General features: G+C 40.3%; 1 protein-coding gene and 1 non-coding gene across 2 annotated transcripts in view; both read right to left on the reverse strand.

Moving 5' to 3' along the window:
• Phex (phosphate regulating endopeptidase homolog X-linked) overlaps nt 1-23628 on the reverse strand; it is a 238258-nt gene that overhangs the window by 110245 nt on the left and 104385 nt on the right. The window contains exon 12 of the mRNA XM_021152917.1: nt 21443-21544. Within this exon, the coding sequence (XP_021008576.1) occupies nt 21443-21544 (102 nt within the window). The remainder of the gene's footprint in view (nt 1-21442; nt 21545-23628) is intronic.
• Nucleotides 9797-9928, reverse strand: LOC115030184. Its single transcript, XR_003835804.1, has one exon. It is a non-coding gene; the product is annotated as a small nucleolar RNA SNORA17 (small nucleolar RNA).

Here is a 23628-nt window from a genome sequence, read left to right on the forward strand (position 1 = left end):
AAAACAATGGATTTATGAAATTCTTGGATAAATGGGTGTATCTGGAGGATATCATCCTTAGTGAGGTAACCCAATCACAAAAGAAGTCATTAGCTATGCACTCACTGATAAGTCGATATTAGCCCAGAAACATAGAACACCCAAGATACAATTTGCAAAACACAAGAAAATCAAGAAGAGGGAAGACCAATGGGTGGATACTTCATTCCTCCTTAGAATAGGGCACAAAATACCCATGAAAGGAGTTACAGAGACAAAGTTTGGAGCTAAGAAGAAAGGATGGACTATCCAGAGAATATCCCACCCAGGGATCCATCCCATAATCACCCACCAAACCCAGACACTATTGCATATGCCAGAAAGATTTTGCTGAAGGGACCCTGATAAAGCTGTCTCTTGTGAGACTATGCCAGTGCCTGGAAAATACAGAAGTGCATGCTCACAGTCATCTATAGGATGGAACACAGGGACCCCAATGGAGGAGCTAGAGAGAGTACATAAGAGCTGAAGGGGTCTGCAACCCTATAGGTGGAACTACAATATGAACTAACTAACCAGTACCCCCAGAGCTTGTATCTCTAGCTGCATATGTAGCAGAAGATGGCCTAGTCTGCCATCACTGGGAAGAGAGGCCCCTTGGTATTGCAAACTTTATATGCCCCAGTACAGGGGAATGCCAGGGCCAAGAAGTGGGAGTGGATGGGTAAGGGAGCAGGGCAGAGGGAGGGTATAGGGAACTTTCAGGATAGCATTTGAAATGTATATAAAGAAAATATCTAATAAAAAATAAATAAATAAATTGCCTTGGTCATAGAAATAGAAAAATATACCCACCATGTACCAGATAGTGTGCTTAGAGTGTCCTTTCATCATTCAGTCTAAATCTTACCTATGATCTGCAAGGCAGCAGCATATCATTTCATGTCACATTTTCATGACTGATAAGCCAACATGAATAAATGGGGAAAAAACTCACCCAAATCACACAGAGACCAAAGCAACTTCTCAACCAAATTAATTTAGTCTTAATCTGACTTCAAATTCCATGCTTTTTCTGATATCTACTATGCTTGAGGGATGGAGAATAATTTTCTATTATATAAATATTATTAATTTGTATAAATCCAAATTAACTGAATAGTATATAAGACCCAGGCAATCCTTGTATCAGTATCCATATTTAGCATGCCAAGACAAATACTTTTAGCTATAAGACTAGCAAGACACATGAAAATAGAGGCGCTTTTTTTGTTGTTGTTTTTTTTGGTTTTGGTTTGGTTTTTTTTCAAGACAGGGTTTCTCTGTATAGCCCTGGCTGTCCTGGAACTCACTCTGTAGACCAGGCTGGTCTCGAACTCAGAAATCCAATTGCCTCTGCCTCCCGAGTGGAAAATAGAGTTTTAAGTAAACTTAGTAAATTTTTCATCTCTCCTCCCTAATAATTACGCCATTAAACTTTTGATTTTGGTCAATGAGTGCATTACATTTTCTAAATTCTGGGTAGATTAAGATTTGGACAAGAAAGATGTTCAAAATAAGAAATGCAATGGAGCAAGATAAGGGGCAAGAGGTACAAAGCAGAGAGGCACTCTCCAGTTTGAGAAGGTCAGAAAACTTCTGTTGCAGTCAGTGTAACACACCAAACTGAATTTGAGCAACAGAGGGAATGTATTGTAGGGGGTGTGCTTCATGGAGAAGCCTATCAATTTCTCTGTACAGGACCACTGACAAATACTGCCCTGCAGTCTTGCTTGGGTACCCTTTGCCCAAGTATCTCTAACCCTTAATTCCCTGTTTCAAAAGTGGAATCACACCTTTCTTTTATAATCCCAGCACTGTAATAAAGACCAATGAGTGTGAATTTCAGTTTAGAACCAGCAAACCTCAAAACTCTACTGCAACCCAGGCCTGACTCATGTTGGGTTTAAAATACAGGAACACATGAGTATAACACCAAATACCTTAGGTCTTACAACCTATGAGCTTTGTGTTCTTAATTCCAGACACTGACCCCTCTAAACTTTGAGAAATTGTTCCCACTTTATCTGCTTGTATGAATACATTATCAGTTAGGTGTGGTGACACACACCTTTAATCCTAATACTCAGGAGACCTAGACAGACAGATCTGTGAACTCAACACCATCCTGCTCTACACAGTAAGTTTCTTGACAGCAAGGGATATACAGTAAAACTCCATTTCAAAACAGAAAGAGATAAAGAGGGAGGAGGGAGGGAAAGGGGAGGGAGAGAGAGAGAGAGAGAGAGAGAGAGAGAGAAAGAGAAGAAAGAGAAAGAGAGAGAGAGAGAAAGACAAAGAGAAAGACAAAGAGAAAGACAAAGAGAAAGACAAAGAGAAAGACAAAGAGAAAGACTATTTTAGTCCTGGACCCTAAACCAGAAGGACCTTTTTTATTATGTGATGATCATGAAGCCAGAGGATGCCCTCTTTCCTCATCACAATTAGGTTTACTCTAATACTCCTACAGTTAATGTATATACTGAGTTAAATAATAATATAATTATTAATAAATTTATTAATTACCAGCCACATTTCATTCTATGCTATCATCCTAACCATATCTAGGATATGACGTGGTTCAATGTGAATCACATGGCCCTGGGGACCTGGCCACTCTCCACCTCTCCAATAGCCAGGCTACCAGCCTCAGACTTCCCTCCAGACCAAAGAATTGCATCTGCAGATCACCCCTGCCTCCACAATTCAAACTCAATGATTCATTTTGAGACAGTTGTGTCCTGCATTTTAAGACAAGTCTCCAGTTCTGCTTTGATTCATCCCTGCAAAAGCATTTGAGATTGAGAAATCAAAAAGGCCACTTATACTAAAGGCAAAATAACAAGCTGCAGCCAAGGGACACATGGGCTGTTTGTAAACAGAAGCATAAATGTCACCATCAATTATTCATCATTCAATAAAACTACTGAGTAACCTCTTACAAAAATCACTTTATTCTTACATGAGATTCAGCCAACAAGGGAAGGAAGAGCCAGGTTTTGGGTTAAAAACTTGAGACAAGAAGGCTCAAGACCAACTTGGCAAGCCAGGGCCTACAGATCAAATTCAGGCTACTGCCTAGTTCTGTAAATCAACTTTTACTCACATGCACATTTGTCTGCATATTACCCACAGCTACTTTAGTGCTATCCAATAGATCTGAGTAGCCGCCTCTGTGCCTACCTTGCTTGTAAAGCTCAAAATATTTGTGTATTGCTTTAGTCGGTTTTATCCAGTACTATTGGCCTAAGTCTGAGGTGGCAATGGACTTGTAGAAGTTTTGCTCCTCCTCTATCAGGCTATGTGCAAGCCACAGTGTTCTTGTTTTCTTTCGATCCAAGAAGAGAAACTCAAATCATCAACCAATGGTTAGGGAGGGCTTGGGAAAGAGCAAGTAGATTTTCTCCTTTCTCAGATTTCCTTTCACCCTGTCAAGTTTTCTCATCTCAAATGTACTTTCACTGCTAAGCTTATTTTGGATTTGGCTCAGATTTTGGAAATGGCTCAGAATAATTCATAGGACCTCATTTGAACACAATTCACGTGATCTATTACAAATCATTTTGCCAAACCTTAGCTTTCATTTTCAGAAGCCTGGAAGAATGAACCAAATGATTCCATAGACTTGGAAAATAGCTTTATAACCTAACATTGGAACTGAATAAAGGATCTAGTCTGGGGCCCTAAAGGACACAACCTCACTGCTGTCCTTGGCTCTACTTGGCTCAGGACAGGTTTCTTGAGCTCATTAGCTCTAATCCTTACAAATCACTGTCAGGAGGCCCTCATTCTCTTGCCCTATAACCACCAGGGCTGGGAGCACAGGGCTACACCAAAAGCTGCAGGCTCATTCCTCTTCATTCTAGCTTAGCAAGAATACGGGGTAGCATAACCTGTTTTCTATGCTGACAGGCTTTGCATATAAAATACAGAGGTGCCAGTCAGTGAGTGGTTGTGTATACTGAGAATTAATGTTATTTCCTAAGGACCTAAAATGGAAAACTGAATAAATAAATTATCTACTAAAGTGAGGCCAGCCACTAAGGACTATTCTAGTTGTGGATCCTAAAACCAGAAGGACCTTTTTACTGTATGATGGTCATGGTGCTGGAGGATGCCCTCTTTCCTCATTACAATTCAGCAATAATTAAGTTTACTCCAATATGCCGACAGTTAATGTATATATTGGCTGAGCAAAATAATAATACTAATAGTAATAAATTCATTTGGTGATGAAAATATCACAAACAAACAAACAGACAAGAAGATAAGAAAGAAATTCCAGGTAAAATGAGGCAAACACAGAAAGACAAGTATTCTATAATCCTCATTACATATGGACTCTAACAAAATTGATCTCCCATAAACACAGAAGAGAAAGATTGTTGCTAAAGGCTGAGGAGGAAGAAAACAGATTCACATCAGAGGGTCCAAAGGTTCTATTACGCTAGAGGAGTAGATAGTACACTGTATGGTGATGGCAGTTAACAGATATTTCAAAATTGCTAAAAGAATGGGATGAAGGTAAATACAGAAGATGGATGGAAGAGCATAAAGGCGAGTAGTAGAGTATATGTGATCTGAATGGGGAAATAGGTAAAGGAGGGCTTCTTTTGGGAGGGGGGAGGTAAATACAGAAAAGGAGGGTAAATGAACAATGGGGCCATCTTAAAAAAATCATAAGGAGTCATACTACTACCTTTTTTTAAGATAATACACCTGTACATAAAAATACAGATGTAGTTTAAGATAATTTTTCTAGTTTGGGCTGACAAATCTCCCTATGAGAGCCAAAGACCATCTAAAAAAAAAAAAAAAAAAAAGCTCAACGCCAGACTTGAGAATCTCACTTTAGCGTTGTTGGTCAGGGTTGTCCAAGCAACTCCCAAAACATACATCATATTGCTATTGCCCTTGGTTACCTCTTAGAGGTGGAAAGTAAATTCCTATTTCTAAATACACTGTGCACTTCAGAACAGGGATGAAACAGGGATGAAACCCCAGAGATGGAACTGACCTTAATGCCTCCTCCCTGAGAACTAGCTTTCATGGTACCAGATGGCAGCATGGAAGCTCCAAAGGATGAGCTTTGTCTATATGATCTATAGTCCTACCAGCAATGATACCTATGAGCCACAACAAGGACTGGAATAGCAAGACAACCTTCAGGGTGCAGTAGTGGAATGTCTATCATAGAGGTAACCAACATCTCTCTAATTTGGAAACAAGAGGGAAAACATGCCTGTTGCTGGAAACCCAGTCAACTACCCCAGGCTATTGAAACCATGAGTATTGGAGGAGAAACCATAACTACCATATTAATAAACATTGTCCTTATACTCACGGGTAGGTATAGTTCTTATCCCTCACCAAGGAAATTTTTCTTTGCAACAGATGGAAGCCATTACAAAAAAAAAAAAAAAAAAAAAAAAAAAAAAAAAAAAAAAAAAAAAAAAAAAAAAACAGAAGCAATTAAAATGCAGAACTGTGGATAACAGTCCCAATGAATACATCTACAAAATATCCCCTGTACCTGAAGCTTAAGGAATATTGTGGGAGAGAGGATAGAAAGATTGTAAAAGTCTGGGGATCAGAGAATTTGTTATGAGAATGTGTCCCCTAGTGATGCCAGAAGCTACACACATAGTGTCTCACCATCAGAACTGCCTAACCCTGAGCTGAACATGGATATGTTAAGGTAATCAGGGCAAAGCCCATGAGACTTCACCCTACACAAGGAACTACATACAACTGAGGAATGCTGAAAGCAGGACAAATAGTCATCTCCTGGGAAAAGCATACCAATTGGTTATCCAATACCAAATTGGAAGTCCTGAACATACACATACAAGCAACATTATATAATCTGAGTTAGAAGTATATATGTATATGCACATACATATATGCATGTAACAGCAATGAATGAATATGCATGTTATAGGCCATGAATTTGAAAAAAAGCAAGGGAAGATATATGAGAGGGTTTAGTGGGAGGAGAGAGAAGGGAAATAGTCTAATTAAATTATAATATCAAAAATAAAAGAAAATATGGTTGTACAAAGAATAGATATTTAGTGTTCTCAACTGAAAAGCATAAGGTGATAACCATATATGTTAATTAAGTGGACTGATTCTTTATATCATGTATACATAAATCAAAATCACATTGTATCCCATAAACATAATTACTTTTCAATTACAAATAAAGAAAACATTTAATTTTTTTCAATTTTTATTATTTTATTTATTTACATTCCCATCATTGCCCCCCTCTCAGATTCACTCCCCCAGGGAGCTTCCAGAGATTGAGCCACCAACCAGGAGCATACATGGGCCAGTCTGAAGCCCCTGGCACAAAACAAAATTTTTAATGATATTCACTGGACCGTTGCCAAAGGGAGATGGCAAACTTGGTTCATAATTCTCTAAAATAAATAAGAAAAACTGAATTTAAATAAGAGATGGGAAGAATGCAAAATGTAAATAAGACTTTCCAATGAGAGTACCAACAACTTCTGTCCTTTCTGTGGGATTCTGCTTCTCTTCACACCAAGAGATGCAGTCTTCTTCACCTGGCTTTGATTAAGAGGTAGCCCTGTACTTGACTTTGACCAAAAGAATGTATCACAAGAAATTTTCTGAGACTTCTGAGCTCAGACATTAAGAGGACTCACAGCATATCTGTCCTCCTTTCTGCTCCCTTAGCTACCCTGTGGAGAAGGCCATAAGGAACAAAGAAACATGTGTGTGAAGTCACCCCAACGGGCCTTCATTCACAATTGTCATCTGACTTCAGCTACCTGAAGAGAGACTCAAGGTAAGACCAATATAAGAGTCACCCAGCTGATCCCAGGTAACAAACAGATTTGAAAGAAGTACTACAATACACTAGATATGGGTTTGTAAGGAAGCAAACAACAGCCAAGATACAGAGAACTGCAGTAGTTGAGTTGTTCCACATTAAGAGATCATCTATTCCTTTTTGTCATTGACTAACCCATAACCAAAACACCAACTCTTTAAAATAAGGAAATAATTCTTTCACAAACACACTTCTTATAAAAGTAATAACATCCACTTGAAATATTAAGAATGATAATATTGGGGCTGGAGAGATGGCTCAGCAGTTAAAAGCATTTGACTGCTCTTCCAGAGGTCCTAAGTTCAATTCCCAGCAACCACATGGTGGCTCACAACCATCTGTAATGGGATCCAATACCCTCTTGTGGTGTGTCTGAAGACAGCTACAGCTCACATATATACATAAAATAAATAAGTAAATCCAAAGAAGGAATGATAATATTTAAAGTCAACATGAACTCTATTTTGGCAAAGTTGCCAGTGCCCTTGTCCAAGTAGTTTGATTACGTCATTTCTTCCTAGCATGGGTTTTTGTAACCTTTCCGACTCTAAATCTTGACTTCTGGCCTAAGTCCCTCCATTCATTCTTCTTTTGCTATCAGACTGCTTCTCCCTTTCATATGTGAGTTTCTGTCAGAAATGGATTTGCTGTCACACCCTCAGTCTGCCTTTACCCAGCTATGCTGGAATCTAGAAAATGACAACTCAGAAGACAGGTTAAATACAATTTCTCTCTCTTCACCCATTTTCCACTATCTGCCTGCCCAGTCCTTGGGTTATTAATGGAACTGACATTCCTATACAACTGACTGAGCAGGACCAGCAGCTAGATAACAAGGGAGCATCTGACAGCAGCAGGAACAGCCCTAGAGATAGCAGATAAACAGATGCATCCTGGGCTATTAGTTTCATCCTGGGCTAAAGGAAAGGAATGCCACAAAATCTAAACTCAAAACATTTCTAATGACTTTTTCCCATGAAATTAAAACTCAAAACAGCAAATCTGATTCTTTTTAGTAAATTCAACGAAACTCAACATGTATCTTTAAATCTTTACATACTCAACTTAAATCTGGACCAAAAAAAAAAATTGAAGTCATTAAACCACACCTGCCCATGTGACTAATAAAAGTAATGAAATTCTACAAAATTTTGAAAAAGTAGCCCTCTGCTTTGAACCTCTAAAATGATACCTAAAACAACTGTAGCATTTCTCAACCCTTTCAAAGTCCTATAACCAACCAGTTCCTCATTCCAAAATAATGTCCAATATACACTAAAACCTAAATGCTTTTTACAGTACACATTTAAACAGGTGGTACTCACTTATGTCCCCCGTAACAGAAAAAAAAAATCTCTTTGTGGAAACTATTGTGTCAGAGTGTGCCCAACACTATGCCTACACTTTTGTCCACGCTTCTTCGCTTACAAATGTTTATTGCAATAACTCTTTGGTCTGGAATGAAGCCTCTGGCTTCTTCTACTCTATCAATACTGCAACCTCACTGGGACTCCTCTTACATATCCTGTTGGTGCCCTGATTCATGAAAATCCAATAGTACTGGGTCTTGTAGGACTGGCCCCCTTCGTGCACTCCATCAGTTTATAGATGGGGTAGATGTTGGGGTGAGTTAATTAAAAGCCCGGGGTCTGGGCCTGAGGGTTGCCAGCTCTCACACTCTCATGCCCTTTGGGCTGGCTCACCAGTAATCCCTGCTACCAGTGCCAACCCACCCTGCTACCCAGGTGAGGTGCAAGGCCTGCTCTCCCAAGTGTTGTAGCAAATGAAGGATATAGCCAGTCTCCCACTCTCATGACCCCAGGGCCAGCTCTCCTGTCTACCATAGGTGGCTAGGAACAAAAAAAAAAAAAAAGGAGGTTGTCTCTCCCTCATCTGTGCCAAAGCCCAGCAGACAAAAGGCAAGGCTAGCTGTTCCACAATCATAGCCAGCTCACCAGCAACACTCACATTCAGAGACAGCTCTACTGTGCAGTCCAGGTGAGGTGCAGGACATGTGCACCTCATGTGCTTCCATGTGCTGCAGCAAGTGAGGGACAGGAACAGCTCTCCTGCTCTCATGGCCCCCAGAACCAACACTCCCATGATAACCTGATGAGGGGTGTAACCAGTTCTGCACAGCCCTCAAACACAAATATGTCCCTAGACAGAAGCCCAGACCAGGAACGTTTGCCTGGCCTTTGGAGGTAATTTACAGTCCCCTTCTGCTGCAAGGTCAAGGACTCTAGGCATGGCCCCAGATGGCAACATAGACCAGGACCCCACCATGGTCCCAGGTGGCATCACTCACATCAGGCTGTTCCTTACTACCCCTGAGTCTCTAGTTCCGCCTCTCTTCATTGAGTCCACATCCTTCTGTTTCTCTCTCTCTCTCTCTCTCTCTCTCTCTCTCTCTCTCTCTCTCTCTCTCTCTCTCTCTCTCTCTCTCTCTCTCTCTCTCTCTCTCTCTCTCTCTCTCTCTTTCATTTCTCCACCACTTACTTGCTCCTCTTAGGGGTTTCTGGGGTCTCTGAGTATCTGGGGGTCATCTTAGAAGTAGTCTCAGAAGTGCTATGCCCTGTTCATGCACTGTGGCTCTAAAAAGGGGTAATCTAGGTTATGTTATGCTCCACTTCACCCCTAAGCCTATGTGACACCAGACTGGTGGCTGTCTCAGGCTAGCTCCCTGTCGAAGCCCAGTCTGGTGATCATCTCGGGCTACCTCCTCACCCTGCCTGCCAAGTGTCCCCATGCAAGGGTTGTCTGTCTCGGTCCCAGGTGGGGTTCTTCTAGTCTCTGTCTTGCTCCCAGTCCTAGTAGCCATCCAGACCTACATAAATTCAGACTAGTGGTCATCTTAGGCTAGCTCTCTGTCCAAGCCTCCAGCACCAGAACATCTCAGGTTTCCCTTTTTCAGGGAATGTTGGGCTACTAATCATTCAGATGCTCACAAGTCAGAACACTGAGAATATACATAGCCTCTCTCCTCTCTGTCACCTATTAACACTCATGTGACACAGCAGCCACACCTGCAATGATTGCAGGGGTAGGTCATGGTTCATCTTTTAATAGTATCTTTGCTCCACACATTTCAACACTGAAAATTTGTTCAGTATCATTTTGCTGTTGTGGTGGTGGTAGTGGTGGTGGCTTTCCCTATGCTGCTGATGATCCAGAGTGTTACACAGGCTGGGTAAGTACTCTACTGCTGAGACATGCCCTAAGGCTAACACTAGAATTCTTTTTAAAAAAAATATATGACACCATCACGTACTAGTTAACTTATTTATATTTTCTGTGCCTATGTTTTGTGGGCTGTGCATATAGGTACACAGGAGAGGGCTCAAGCACAAGCATATGCAAGTGTATATGTCCATTTTACACGTGTGGAGACCAGAGGAAGATGTTGGGAGTCTTCCTCTATTGTTTTCGGTATTTCCAGTTGGAATGGAACTTTCACTACCACCCTCCAAAAAGTCAATATATTGCTCATTATAAAAGAATTGATTAAGACACTGATTTAATAGAAATCTAATTTGCAAGGATATATGGTTGCAGGAAAGAAAGAAAGAAAGTTGCAGTCTAAAATAGTTGGAGTCATATCAAAATCCCTTAAGGAACAGTTACAAGTTGGCTCAGATGAAACAATGTGAACTACAAAAAAGAATTGAAATAAATTTAAGCATATCAAATACATTTTAAAATTCCCAAGTTTATAACGATGCTGGGGGCAGGGAGATGCTTTGATACCTCTGGAGGTATCCAGGGCACAACTTGTAAAAATTAATAATGGGAAAAACAGACCTTCGTGCAGAGTTTCCTCTATAAACTGTATATCAGACTAATCAAGTGATTAACAAAGGGGAAAAAGCCTTTTTAGAGAAAGATTCTAGCTAATAAATGCAGAGTGATAGATAGCGTTTGGAAAAATCACCAGTTGCAAACCTTAGCATAACCACATATCTAGTAGTGTTATCAATACCCACTAAAATAACTGTCGGTGCTATTCAATAGCACCTGTCCATTTGTTGCTCTAGATAACTTTAAAAAGTGGTGATACCTTGAGCTGGGAGATGGTTCTGTTGGTTACACGCTTGCTAAGCAAGCATGGGGACCTGAGTTTGAATCCTCAGAACCCATGTAAAAGCTAGGCATGGGGATATATGCCTGTAATCCCAGAACTAGGGTTGATAAAGGCAGAGAGGTACTAGGTCAGCCAATCTAGACAAATTATTGAGTTCCAGATTCAATAGAGTACAATATTTAAAATAAATAAATAAATAAGGCAGCTCACTATTGAGCAAAGTACCCAACAGTAACCACTGGCCTCCATATGCAGAGACTAGATAGATAGATAGATAGATAGATAGATAGATAGATATCACAAAATATTTTCCAAGATTTTTTTCAGTACTGGTAATGGAACCCATGGCCTCATGCAAGCTGTGGACTATTAATCTATATTCCTAGCCCTTGTTTACTTTGAGCCAAAGTCTTACTATATATCCCAGACTGGCCTTGACTTTGCCATAATCCTAAGCAGCTATGATTACATACATAAGCTAGCAGTCCTGGCTATAAGCATTTTTTTGTCAGTAGATAAACCTGGAACAGTGTACCTAAAAGCATGAGCAAATGGGTTGATTATAATTACATTTTATGATAATACCCATTGTAATCCAGAGCACCAATATAACCAAAAATGCATATTTATCATTTTTACTAAACTACCAAGAATATATAAATGGAACTTATATTTGATACACTGAGTGATATGTTTGAGATTTTTAAAGATCAAATTCTAAAGGACTAATTCTAGGAGCTAGGAGTTGCTGTGCATGCCTGTGATCCCAGCACACTGGAGGTAGAGGAGAGAAGATCAAGAATTCAAGGATGGCCTTGCTAGATAGCAAGTTCAAGTCTAGCATGCTCTACAAATGAAAATTAAAAATTCTATGGTTAAAACAATGTGCAAAGCATGTTTATTACCACACAATTGTAAGTATTCTACTATAACCCACTCTAGGAACATTTTTAGCTCACGTATACAAATACCAACAGAGTATATTGATTTCTATATGAAACTCTTTGGTAAAGATTATATCATAAACAGTAAAAACACAATATAAATGTAAGGAGAAAAAATAAATCAAATTTACATGTACAACTTTGTTCAAGAATGTTTTTTAAAGCCTACATATAGGTGATAAATCAAAGTAATATATCAAGACGTTAGCAGTGTTTATGCTTGGGTAATGTCAAAGCATTGATTTTTCTTCATTGTTCTGTACTTCACTTTCAGTATTTTCTTTAATAAGAATAAATTTTCATAACAGGAAGATTTGGAAATTATTTTAAAAGCTAGAGCTATGAACAAAACAGCCAAATAGATTTTATTAGAATAAAATGTGAAATTCTATGAGAAGGGACTTTTTTTAACACTAAATATAGGAGCAACAGAGCTTAACAGCAGTCCCTGTGAGATTATTTTTTTTAAGACCAAGAAATTAACTGACTGTAAATTTGCTATAAGCCAACACTGACGTGCGAGGCTGAAAGTAAAAGATAGCCATAATATCAACTTCAGCTTCCTTAATATAATTTATATGCAAAACAGATGTGGCAATAATATCCCCATTGTGGTGGATGAGTTGGACTCTATATAGAATTACTGTGTTCAGCCTTGAACTTGAGCTTTAAAAAAAAAAGTGTTGAAAACTGGAGCACATCCAGCAACCTGAGGCATCAGAAACACAGTGTAGAGCACTGGTTTGCACACTCTGGCTACATTAGACACCTGAAGGGCTGACTGCACTGTAGAGTCCTGCATTCCTTCTCAGAGTTCCATTTCATAGATCTAATTGGGACTATGAGTCTGCATTCCTAGCTAGCCTCTAGATAATACCAATGCTCCTGGTTTGAAGAACATGCTTAAAGATGCACTTCTATTAGGATAAAGGTCCCCCTACAAAGCCAAACTATCAGGAATGGATGCCCAACTTTTTCAGCAACCAGATCAATGACCATGGACAAGCATGCTTGGCATCTCTTGACTTTACATACTTAAGCTGTATAAAGAAACATGGTAGCTATATGATATCAATGTGGTAATAATAAAACCTTTTAGTCTTACAGTTTGACATATAATAATGTCAATTTTATATATGAGAAACACAAAATTTGTTTCATTCACATTAAAAAAATACATTGATGAATCTTTAGAAATTAGGAAGACTTCGGTATGGAAAACCTCATCTGCATAGTTCCTAAACAACAACGTGGAATCAAGGGACAGAAAGGAAGAACATGGAGCCTTCAGATCTTTAGAACATTCAACAGATAGTCATAGAATAGGTGCCCTGGGTGGGTTTTGAGTGTCCCAACTCACTGAGGTACTTAACTGTGAGAGATGATAGAAAGAGGAGCCTACAGGGTATAAAAAGAAAACTCCATAAACTTCATCTTTAATTCAGCCTTGGTGGAAAGAAATTGCCACCTGTGATCAGCCAGTGTCCCATCAGCATTAGCATCACCTGGGGCCTCATCAGAGGTGCTGATTCCCAACAACACCTTAGAGCCACTGAAGCAAACTGCAATTTGTTCCAATGGGCACTCCTGGTGGTGCTGACTCACACTCAAGTATGAGAGATTAAATGACGTAGGCATGTTCAACCTTTGATATAACATTGTTATCTATGATATTCAATTGAGAACCACAAAATTGCATAACAATCTACCTTCCTACCTCCCCTTCCTTTTCTTCTCCTCTCTCCTCTCTCCTCTCTCCTCTCTCCCTCTCTCCTCTTCTTCTTCCATAATGCTTTAATTTCATTTAAGTTGTTTTTGTTGCCTTACGTTCATAGCTACCCTAAGGCACAGGTTGGCCATGCCTTAAAGCAAACAGCATTTCCATGAGGATCTGAATTATAATCACTCCATAAACTATCACACAAAATATATCAAACTCCTACTTATACTACATATACATACATACATACATTTCATACATATGCACATACATATATATGTATATATGTACATACATACATATCATACAAAGATAATTGTGAAGGGAGATACGGGATGACTCAGCCATTAAGAGTGCTTGTTGCTCTTGCAGAGGACCTGGGCTCAGTTTCCAGCAGTTCCAGAAGATGTGACACCCTCTTCTGACCTCTGAGGGCAACAGATAAGCTCATGGTACACATGCATTCATGTAGGCAAACAGCCATACACATAAAACAAATTTGTACACTTTTGACTTTTTTAGAAAAAGAGGGAAAACATTGAGTTAGATAGCTATAGAGGTGAAGAGTTAGGAGAAGTTGGGAAGGTGAAAGAGTATGATCAAAATATATTGTATGAAAACTGAATAAAAATAAATAAACCTTTTCAAAACAGAGATTTGTTCAAAATCTGAAAATCTACAAGCAACCACCTCCTTTAGAATACCAACATCTTCAATCTCGGTAACTAACCTCTGAGATGGGCACTGCTCTCACACTTTAAAAGACGGGAATGGGAAAAATGAAGCCATCTCCAAAAGGTCATGTAGCTCCCAAGAGGTAAAAAATGGCTTACAATACAGTCAGCCTCCATATATCTCTCCTCCATACTGTCCTTCCTATGGACAGCACTGAACTGAGGAGATATAAGGAAGACGAACATCACCTTCATTTGGATGACTGTGAGACAAAAACTTGAAGATACCTAAACAGGGGTGGAGAGACAGTGGCTGTAAGCTCAGTACTAGAAGCCAGAGCAAGGTCACAGTTTGCACGCTCTTTGTCCCTGATGAATACTCAGAGTAGATGCAGGAAGCAGAATGACTGCATTCTTCAACATTCTACAAAGACACTGAAAGCTATAACAAATAGGGGCATGAGCTACCCTGGCTGAAGCCTTTCCTCTCGTCTCCAAACCTATTCCAATGGAAACTGTGTAGTGCAGCAGGAGTAAACATACCGAGGGAGAGGAGCACTTGTTCCAAGTACCAAGTGATGGGGAGCTCAGAAGAAGGCTCACCTATAAGCTAACACGGTCATGACAAGGAAGAGAGGAAGGGGCAGGATTAGCACCCTGAGAGACAGCCTGTCTCAGCTCCTAAAGCTGCCCTTTCTAGGCCCCCCAGGACCACTTCATGACTCTATTAAATAACCTTCCCCCACCAGCACAGCCTCCGTAGCATCCCTGTGTCACCCTAGGTATGTGAAAGCACATGAAGAAAAGGAACTGCAGCTGATCACTCCCTCCCTTCCAAAATCTGCAGCTCCCAGCCCATTTCCTGGCACATTCTTGGTGTGCTACAAATGCTTGTGGCATTGAGTTTGCTGAGAGGATGCTGGTATCCCGACTCAATGAAATGCACTATTATCTTAAAGGCAAGGAAGCATGAGAAAAGGACCTAACCCAGAGGTTGTGTCCTCATTAGTGGTCTCCTTAGGGACAGAGCTAGAGACTAGGATTAAAGCACATGGTGTTTGAAAAGGGGGGGGGTGTCAAAGAAACAGCAGAAAGAGGTCTTCAAAAGCAAAAGGGGAAAGGAAGGCAGGCAGCAAAGGGCATTTTTGCCAGGAAGCTCAAGCCTACGGGGTAAGCTCCCAGGAACATTTATAGGGCATGTGAGAGGCAGGAGAAAGAAGGGCAGGTACCAGCCACCTTCCAACAATTGTTGGCTAAGGGCCTGTGAGGAGGGATGGTAGTATGGTGAGTCTTCTGGATGCAGTGCCACTCACAGTAGATGCCATAGGGACAAGAAAGACTTTGGGTAGAATGAAGGGGCAGGCAGTTAGAAGTCAGACAGGGATGCAGTAAAGTAGTAAGGACTCACCCCACCCCTGATCTTGAAGCAGATGTGAGGAAATGTGCTCTATTCACAAGCTCCTAAGTGCCTCAGGTGGAAAAGCACACCCTCAGAAACATGGGCTCCGAGGGTGGTAGTCAGGGTCCTAACTGGTCAGTACAGGCTGTATGCTATGCACACTGCAGTGCCTGGGATTAGCAGAGTTTACTGATAAAGGCAAAGAGGTGAGGTGCACTTTGCTTTGCTCTCTGCAGTGGAAATCTTCCTACCTCACGCGAAGCCTGTGCGTGGGAGTCGTATGCCTAAGGAGCTGGGAACATGCAGCCAACTTCTCTGTACCTGCTGTGGCCAAGGCCACAGCTCCTCCCTCATGCCACCCTCAGGACACTGCCTCCCCAGGTGTTCCATGCTGGTATTTCTTTTCTCTGGGCATGGGCTGACAAGCTTCGACCCCAGGTGCAAAGCGCACAAGGGAACAGTTCAGAGGTGGTCCAGCACTGAGCTATGTGATTAATTCAGCTGGGGAACAAGTCTGAGCCACTCTCAGGAAGCTGCTCCTCACATCTGACTCAGAACTGGCCAGGGAGACCAAAGGCAGCCTGAGTCTCTTCCATAGTGACCTTGGGGGGACTCCTCCTCTGTTCTGGACACAGTAAATCCTCCAGAAGACACCCCAAATCACCCAATTATCACTATATGCCTATTCAAAGGCTCCATTAACCAGAAAAACAGTAGGCATCCTTGTTCTTTGCTGAAAGAAAAAGACAAAAAGTGACAAAGACGATCCTGGAAGGGTTTGGAGGAAGGAAAGGGGAGGGAGAAATGATGTAATTATATTATAACCTCAAAAAATATTTTTCAAAGAGCACATGCTCGCAGGAAATGCAGAATCTTAACTAAAAATGGGTGCTTATTTCCCAATATTAATTTTCCACTTGAAATCAACACGGTGAGTTTCAAAACACAAAAGTACCAATGACCTCTCTCCAGGGAGGAGCAGGAAAAGGCAGGGAGACAGAGATAACAAATTTACCCTTCAAGGAAGCAGAGATATCCTCATTTATCTTTTACAGTGATCACTCCTAGCAAAAAGGACAACAAAGCCCGTTCACACACTTCTGTTTTGAGACAGGGTCACTGCCACAAAAAAACAAGAGGTAAGGCCCTCAGACCACTGCGAATATGAGTCTCCCTATCACTCGGTTTGGTAGTTTTGGTCACAAAAGAAAGCTGAGGTCAACACATCTTAGGTGGCACTTTAATTAGCTGCAGTCCGGAGCTTCATGGTGAGAGAAAGAAAAGCTTTAAGGCCCTCACAAATCAGAACATTTTTTTTCAGCTTTCCCAATGGGTAGCCAAGTGACTCAGCATCAGCCCAGTGTGGGCACTATTATTGATGAGAAATCTTCCGCCTGGGTGATATACTGCGTACAGCACATGCCCACAAAACAGTGCCAAGTCATACCAGGAAGAGAAGGCGAATTATTCACCTCCACTTCAAATGCAGGCAAATCCTCTCTTAATGCAGCAGCTTCTCCATATCAGAAAGACAAAGCAGGGAGATAGAGATTTCCATCTAAGACTCAAGGAATTATTAGGCAGAGTCTCTTCTTTCTTGTTGACTATTAAAAAGGCAATCAAACTGAGGAAAGCAGAAGGAAAAGGGGGGGGGGGGGGTCGGGTCAAAAACCATCCCAGAGTGAAAAGCAGCACAAAAGGCTGCAGTTTCTCTCTCCTTTGTTAGTACTGTGAGCTCCACCTAGAGGTCATTTTTAAAATCGCGAGTTAATTCAAGTTAGGAGAAGAAAATCTTTGTATTCTGGGGTTTAGGGCTAGTAGTGACTGGGAGAACTGCTGGAGATCCTTGGACAACACCCCATTTCTTATCTTGCATTACTGGGACTTCTCTGAACCTTAATATACAATACCTCCTAGGGGAGCCTAATGAGATCCAAAAGGCCGATTGCCTTTGATGTTTGTGCCTGTCAGAGCTGCTACGGGAGTTCCTGGCAGATTGAACTCAGCTCAAAGAAAGCAGAGTGTTCAAAGAATACTTTTAGGAGGAAAAAGTGACAGTTCTGGTCGAAATGAAATAAAAGACTGGCGATCAACCCAGAGGGCCAACAGGAACATGGCTAATATTAGAAGGACTGAGAATAGTTTCCTTAAAGAAGGACTCATGGACCATTTGCTTAGAAGACCCAGCTACAAGACAATCTTTGCCTAACTGAACGTCAGCAAGCACTTGAAGTACTCTTAATTTCTATTTCTGAAGAGCTGACTACAAGCTTCCAAATATCCATAGCTCACTCATTCATAGTCTCTCTCTCTCTCTCTCTCTCTCTCTCTCTCTCCCTCCCTTCCTTCTCCCCTCCCTCCCTCCTTCCTTCCATCTCTCTCCCTCTCTTCACACTAGTCATCCTATGAAAATTGATAGTTTAGAACCTCAGGCTACAACAAAGAGCACCTAGTTAGTACAATGAACATTCAACTGTTCAGTGCAAGACACATCCTGCCCCACACATCACAAGCTACCTTTTAAATAAACCAAGCCTTCAAGAAACAACAATGTGGTGGTGGTGCCAAGAGTTTCATCTACCATATGGAGAGTGTCTCACCACAACCCATATGTTCCTACCTCCTCCAGCCTGTGGTGTACATGACCTAAAACAGCTTTGACAGATCTTGAATGGAGAAAAATAATTTAAAATTACGCATTGTCCTCTTCCAAGACCACCACCAATACTATTCAAGGTCTTTCTTCTTTGTAAATACTCATCTGTCTTTTCAATCCTGTTAACTAAAACATGATATTTTCTATGATGAGGCATCTCAATCTCGAGAGTAGGAAGGTTCTACAAAAAACTTTTGCCAGAAGATAGGGGACTGCCCAGAAATTCCATTTCAACAAGGCTACAGTGAGAATCTCCTTGCTTCTTGACCCTAAGGCAAAATTACTGGTGTAAGGAATGACTCAAAGCAGTGTGTCTACTGATAATATTAAGAGATGGGTATGAATACAGATATACAAAGAATGCTATACAAAGAATTAACCAAACCAGGAGCTGGTTTTTTGAGAAAAATCAACAAGATAGATAAGCCCCTAGCTAGACTAACCAGAGGGCACAGAGAGAGTATCCAAATTAATAAAATCAGAAATGAAAAGGGAGACATATCAATGAAATATATCTCAAAATAGTTATTCTGTCCGGAAATATTATTGATAATTTTTCTCACTGTGCTTGAAATTAGCAATTTTCTTGTTTGTTTGTTTGTTTGTTTGTTTTGGTTTTTGGTTTTGTTTTTTTGAGACAGGGTTTCTCTGTTTAGCCCTGGCTGTCCTGGAACTCACTCTGTAGACCAGGCTGTCCTCGAACTCAGAAATCCACCTGCCTCTGCCTCCCAAGTGCTGGGATTAAAGGTGAGCGCCACCACTGCCCAGCTAGCATTTTCTTAATGTTTAACTTCAAAGAGAGTTTTTGCTATTTTGAAATTTTTAAAATATACTTACTGATAAAATAATTTCTCTCCTAGAAACACTGATAACCTTTTTTAAGTACACTGGTTGTTAGACAATATATATATATATATATATATATATATATATATATATATACACACACATATATATAATGTGTTTTAAATACTCTCTCACTATGTCAGGTGGTATCATATAAGGGCTTTTGAATTATTTAATGATTCATTTTTAATATTTTATGCTCTTTTTCTATGCATAATTCCCAAAGATTATTTTGTATGTTTTGAAACAATTTAGTATTCAACATTAGATATAGGATCTTCAGTTATGAATAGTGTTAAATATTCATTAATGATATCTTAAGGTATGCAAGAATATGAATATAATAGCTGGGCGGTGGTGATGCAAGCCTTTAATCCCAGCACTTGGGAGGCAGAGGCAGGCGGATTTCTGAGTCCAAGGCCAGCCTGGTCTACAAAGTGAGTTCCAGGTCAGCCAGGGCTATACAGAGAAACCCTGTCTCGAAAAACCAAAAAAAAAAATATTTATGAATATAAAAGTTGAACAATTTTTATGTATTATTTGATTCTCAAAATACTAAATATTATTAATACATTTGATGTATAAAATGTATTTAAATAATCAAAATCTTTTTAAAAATTAACACAGATACAGATGTTTGCAGTCAACCATGGAATTGAGCACAGGGACCCCAATGGAGGAATTAGGGGAAGAACTGAAGAAGCTGAAGGGGCCTTATCTGGCATCAATGAAAGGGGAAGCCCTTGGTCCTGTGAAGGTTTGATGCCCCAGTGTAGGGGAATGCCAGGAGGGGGAGGTGGGAGTGGGTGGGTGGGTGGGGAAACACTCTCATATAAGCAGGGGGAGGGGAGATGGAATAGGGGGTTTGCAAAGGGGAAACCAGGAAAGGGGATAACATTTGAAATGTAAATAAATAAAATATCCAAATTTTTAAAAAATATATATCACACAGATGGTGCACAGAAAAAAGAAAAGCAATGTAGCAATATGCCTGAGTATAGCTTGAGGAAGAAAAACACTATATTAAATCAACATCCTTTCAAAGAGCCATCACCAAGTAAATTGTCTTTTAAATTATGGAAGTATACACATTTACTGAAATATTTCTGGATTTTAAATTTGTGTTAAATTTCAAATGTTCCAGATATTTCTTCTTTGGTTTCTTATTTTAAAAACGTCAACTCTGAAATATGTAAAAATCATCTCTGGGAGTTATACCTACACTAGGGGATGTTTAAAAACATGCTTTTGTGTACAAAATAAAGTATTAGAATTTTTAAAAAAAGAGAGAGGCAGAGATGTGTATGGCTACAATCACAAGAATATAGACTTCTGATTTAAAGTAGTGTTTGCCAGTAAGGTGCCCAGCGTGCTCTTGCATGTCCATGTCCCACTGATGACTGCTATCATCAGAAAGATTTCAAACCTTTGTCTAAAAAGAAGTGTTCCTAATTTTGGGGTCTCTCAGTTACAGAGTAGAATCTCGGGGGAAATGGTAAAGGTATGCTCTGGCCCTGCCCATTTGAGTTTCAGCTCCAGAAGAATATCTCCAACTCAAGGTGGACCCCCTCATTTATTTGTAGACAATATAGCTATTCAGAATTGCCCTGTTTATTTCTGTATTTTGCTGCATACCATCAGAGAATTTTTACCAAGTGTCTCTAGTATCACCTATTACTCTGCCATGGTCTATCACTCATGCATACCTTATAAGCATGCCCTTTGGGCCATTTGTGGAACATGCTGGCTTAGGAAGTAGATGTGTGCTTTACTACAGGAAAATATTTGCCTCAGGACATTTGCACACATCATGCACAAATGGAGAAGACACATGGACAATATGGGATTTTTTTTTTCTTTGCAACTTGAGGGCCCTTCTGCCAGCTGCTTCCCGTGGCTCCCCACTGCTCGACATTCTGCCATCTCCAATGATGGTTTATAGCAAAATTCACTAGGCAGAAAGCCATGTGGCTTTTACAGGCTGCAATTAGGAGTAAAACAAAGGCTGAATTACATGGCATTTGAAAATGCAGTTAGGGAAAGAATAAGTCAGATCTTATTTTTTGTTACCTCCTGGTGATGAAATCTATGTGTTCATCCAAAAGCATACACCCACCTCTGGGGTCATTTGGAAACAACAGCTCAGTCAATAAAAATAAATAAAAAAACTGTACAGTCAACGTCAAGCATGAAAATCCATTAAACAGTGAGGTTTTTTTTCTTCCATCCAAAGAAATCCTACCTTTTCTTGAGCTTTTCTTTTTGTCCCTGCATCCATCCATTCATTTTCTTTCTCCAGCATGTCAATGAAGGCCCAGCGAACACCCTCAATCAATTCTTCCATCTATAAGAAAATACCCAAAGAAGCAGTGTCAAAGCCAGAAACTTCAGCCAAGGTTTCCTTGACCTGAATCAGATTACAAGAAAATTACTTCAAGGTTCAAAATGGGGGGGGGGGGCAGTGTTTCTTTCAGTTCAATTTCATGCTCTGACATTATTTTGGGAGGGGGGGCTCTGTAAACAGATGATGCAAGGTGGTGACAGTAAACTCCCAAGAAGCTATCACTAACCAATCACATACTTGTATGTAGCTACTAAATAGCTCCATCCTCATCAAGGTAACAACCAAGTTCAATAATTTAATAAGAGCTGAGGAGTGTAGCTTAATGGAAAAGTGTAAGCCTAACAAGTGCAAGGCCCTGGGTTATATCCCTAGTTCCAACACACCACACTTGCACACACACACACACACACACACAGAGGGAGAGAGAGAGAGAGAGAGAGAGAGAGAGAGAGAGAGAGAGAGAGAGAGAGAGAGAGAGATTGAGAGACAGAGACAGAGAGAGTTTATTAGAACCAGAGAGTGCCAGGCAAAAGCACAGCCTATGATTTTTCAGATAGACATTGCCAAAAAAGCGAGCAACAATTGAAAGAGGTGTTGTTTAAAAAGAGAATCATGTTGGGATATACAGCACCTCAAAGGACATCATGCCAACATGAATCAGATTTATGTGAAGACCCCCAAATCTCTCTAAATTCAGGGCCAGTAGTGAAACCAAATGGTTAGTTATCATCTATTCCCTTCCTACTGCTCTCTCTCCTCCCTTGCAGCCTAGCAATGTCTTATTCAGATCTAGAATTCTGGGTACAGGCAGCATCTGTAGAATAGAAGTTTTCTGAAAGGCCTTTCCCCAGGCATTAAAGAATGAGATCACATCCATGTTAAGAATATATTTGCTTTGCTGACAACCTCTGCTGGGCCATAACAGGGATGAGGAGACTGGGGAAAGAGAGCTGTTGCTGCAAGGGCATGAGAAAACCCTGCTGTGTTTGGATACACACCTCAGAATCCTATTCACCTGCACATTGCCTTGACTGCCTTAATGGTATAGCCAAAAAGAAAAAGAAAAAAAAAAAAGAAATCAAACCCTGGTGACTGGTTCCAGGATTATCTTTACTTTTGAGATCATGAAGCTATAGGTCAATTGTTAATATTCTTTCCAAACACCCCCTCTGTTCTATAAGGAATTGTCAACATAAAACTCACTCAAAATAATTTCTCTCTGTTTAATAAGTTTTCAGTTATGTTTTCAGTTCAATAACAGTTGTAAGGGAACCAGAGCTGTAAATCAGTGGGCTAGGTTCCACCGTATGTAAATAAGAACAAACAGCAGATGGAAAAGGGGGAGCTTCACAGCTATTTCTTCCAATTTAGTAAAAACACTAAAAGAAAGAGAAAGCTCAAGTTGGGATCCAGGCATGACAAGAACATGAAATGATGGAAGAAAAATAATCCCGTTAAAGTAATTAAGTCATAATTGCCACTGTCGTGTGCATATTGGAATCTGAAGGGGGTGCTTTAAAAGTCCTGATATTAAAAGTGATTACAAATTAATAAATATATAATTTTCACGCCCAGGCATCAGGACAGCAGTGTCATTGGTCTAAAGTTCAGCCTAGGCAGTGGGAGTTTTAAAATCTCCATAGGTGAGTCCTGTGTACAGACAAGATTAAACCCCATGAGCATCTCAGGAAGCCACTTATTTTACAAATAAGGAAGTTAGAAGATGATGACCTGTGTAATCTCAGACAGCTAATGAAAGCCAGATCCAGGCTTTGACCACAAAACCTAGATGACAACTGTGAGTACAGAGCTTCTAGAAGTCAAAAAGATTCGAATCAGAAGAAAATGCCAAGGAAGTAGAATGTAACTAAGAGTCAGATGCAGAAGTGACCATATGGAAAGGTGAGAAAAATCAGGGAGATGAGCAGTTCCCAGGATCCAGGCAAGAACAATGCAGCAGATATGCTCGCATTCTCTAGGAGGGAAACAGAGAGAGAGAGAGAGAGAGAGAGAGAGAGAGAGAGAGAGAGAGAGAGAGAGAGAGAGCTGAACCATGGTGTGGTGAGGAGTGCATGGACTTCTAG

The sequence above is a fragment of the Mus caroli genome, chromosome X (genome assembly GCF_900094665.2).
Source record: "Mus caroli chromosome X, CAROLI_EIJ_v1.1, whole genome shotgun sequence".
Taxonomy (NCBI): domain Eukaryota; kingdom Metazoa; phylum Chordata; class Mammalia; order Rodentia; family Muridae; genus Mus; species Mus caroli.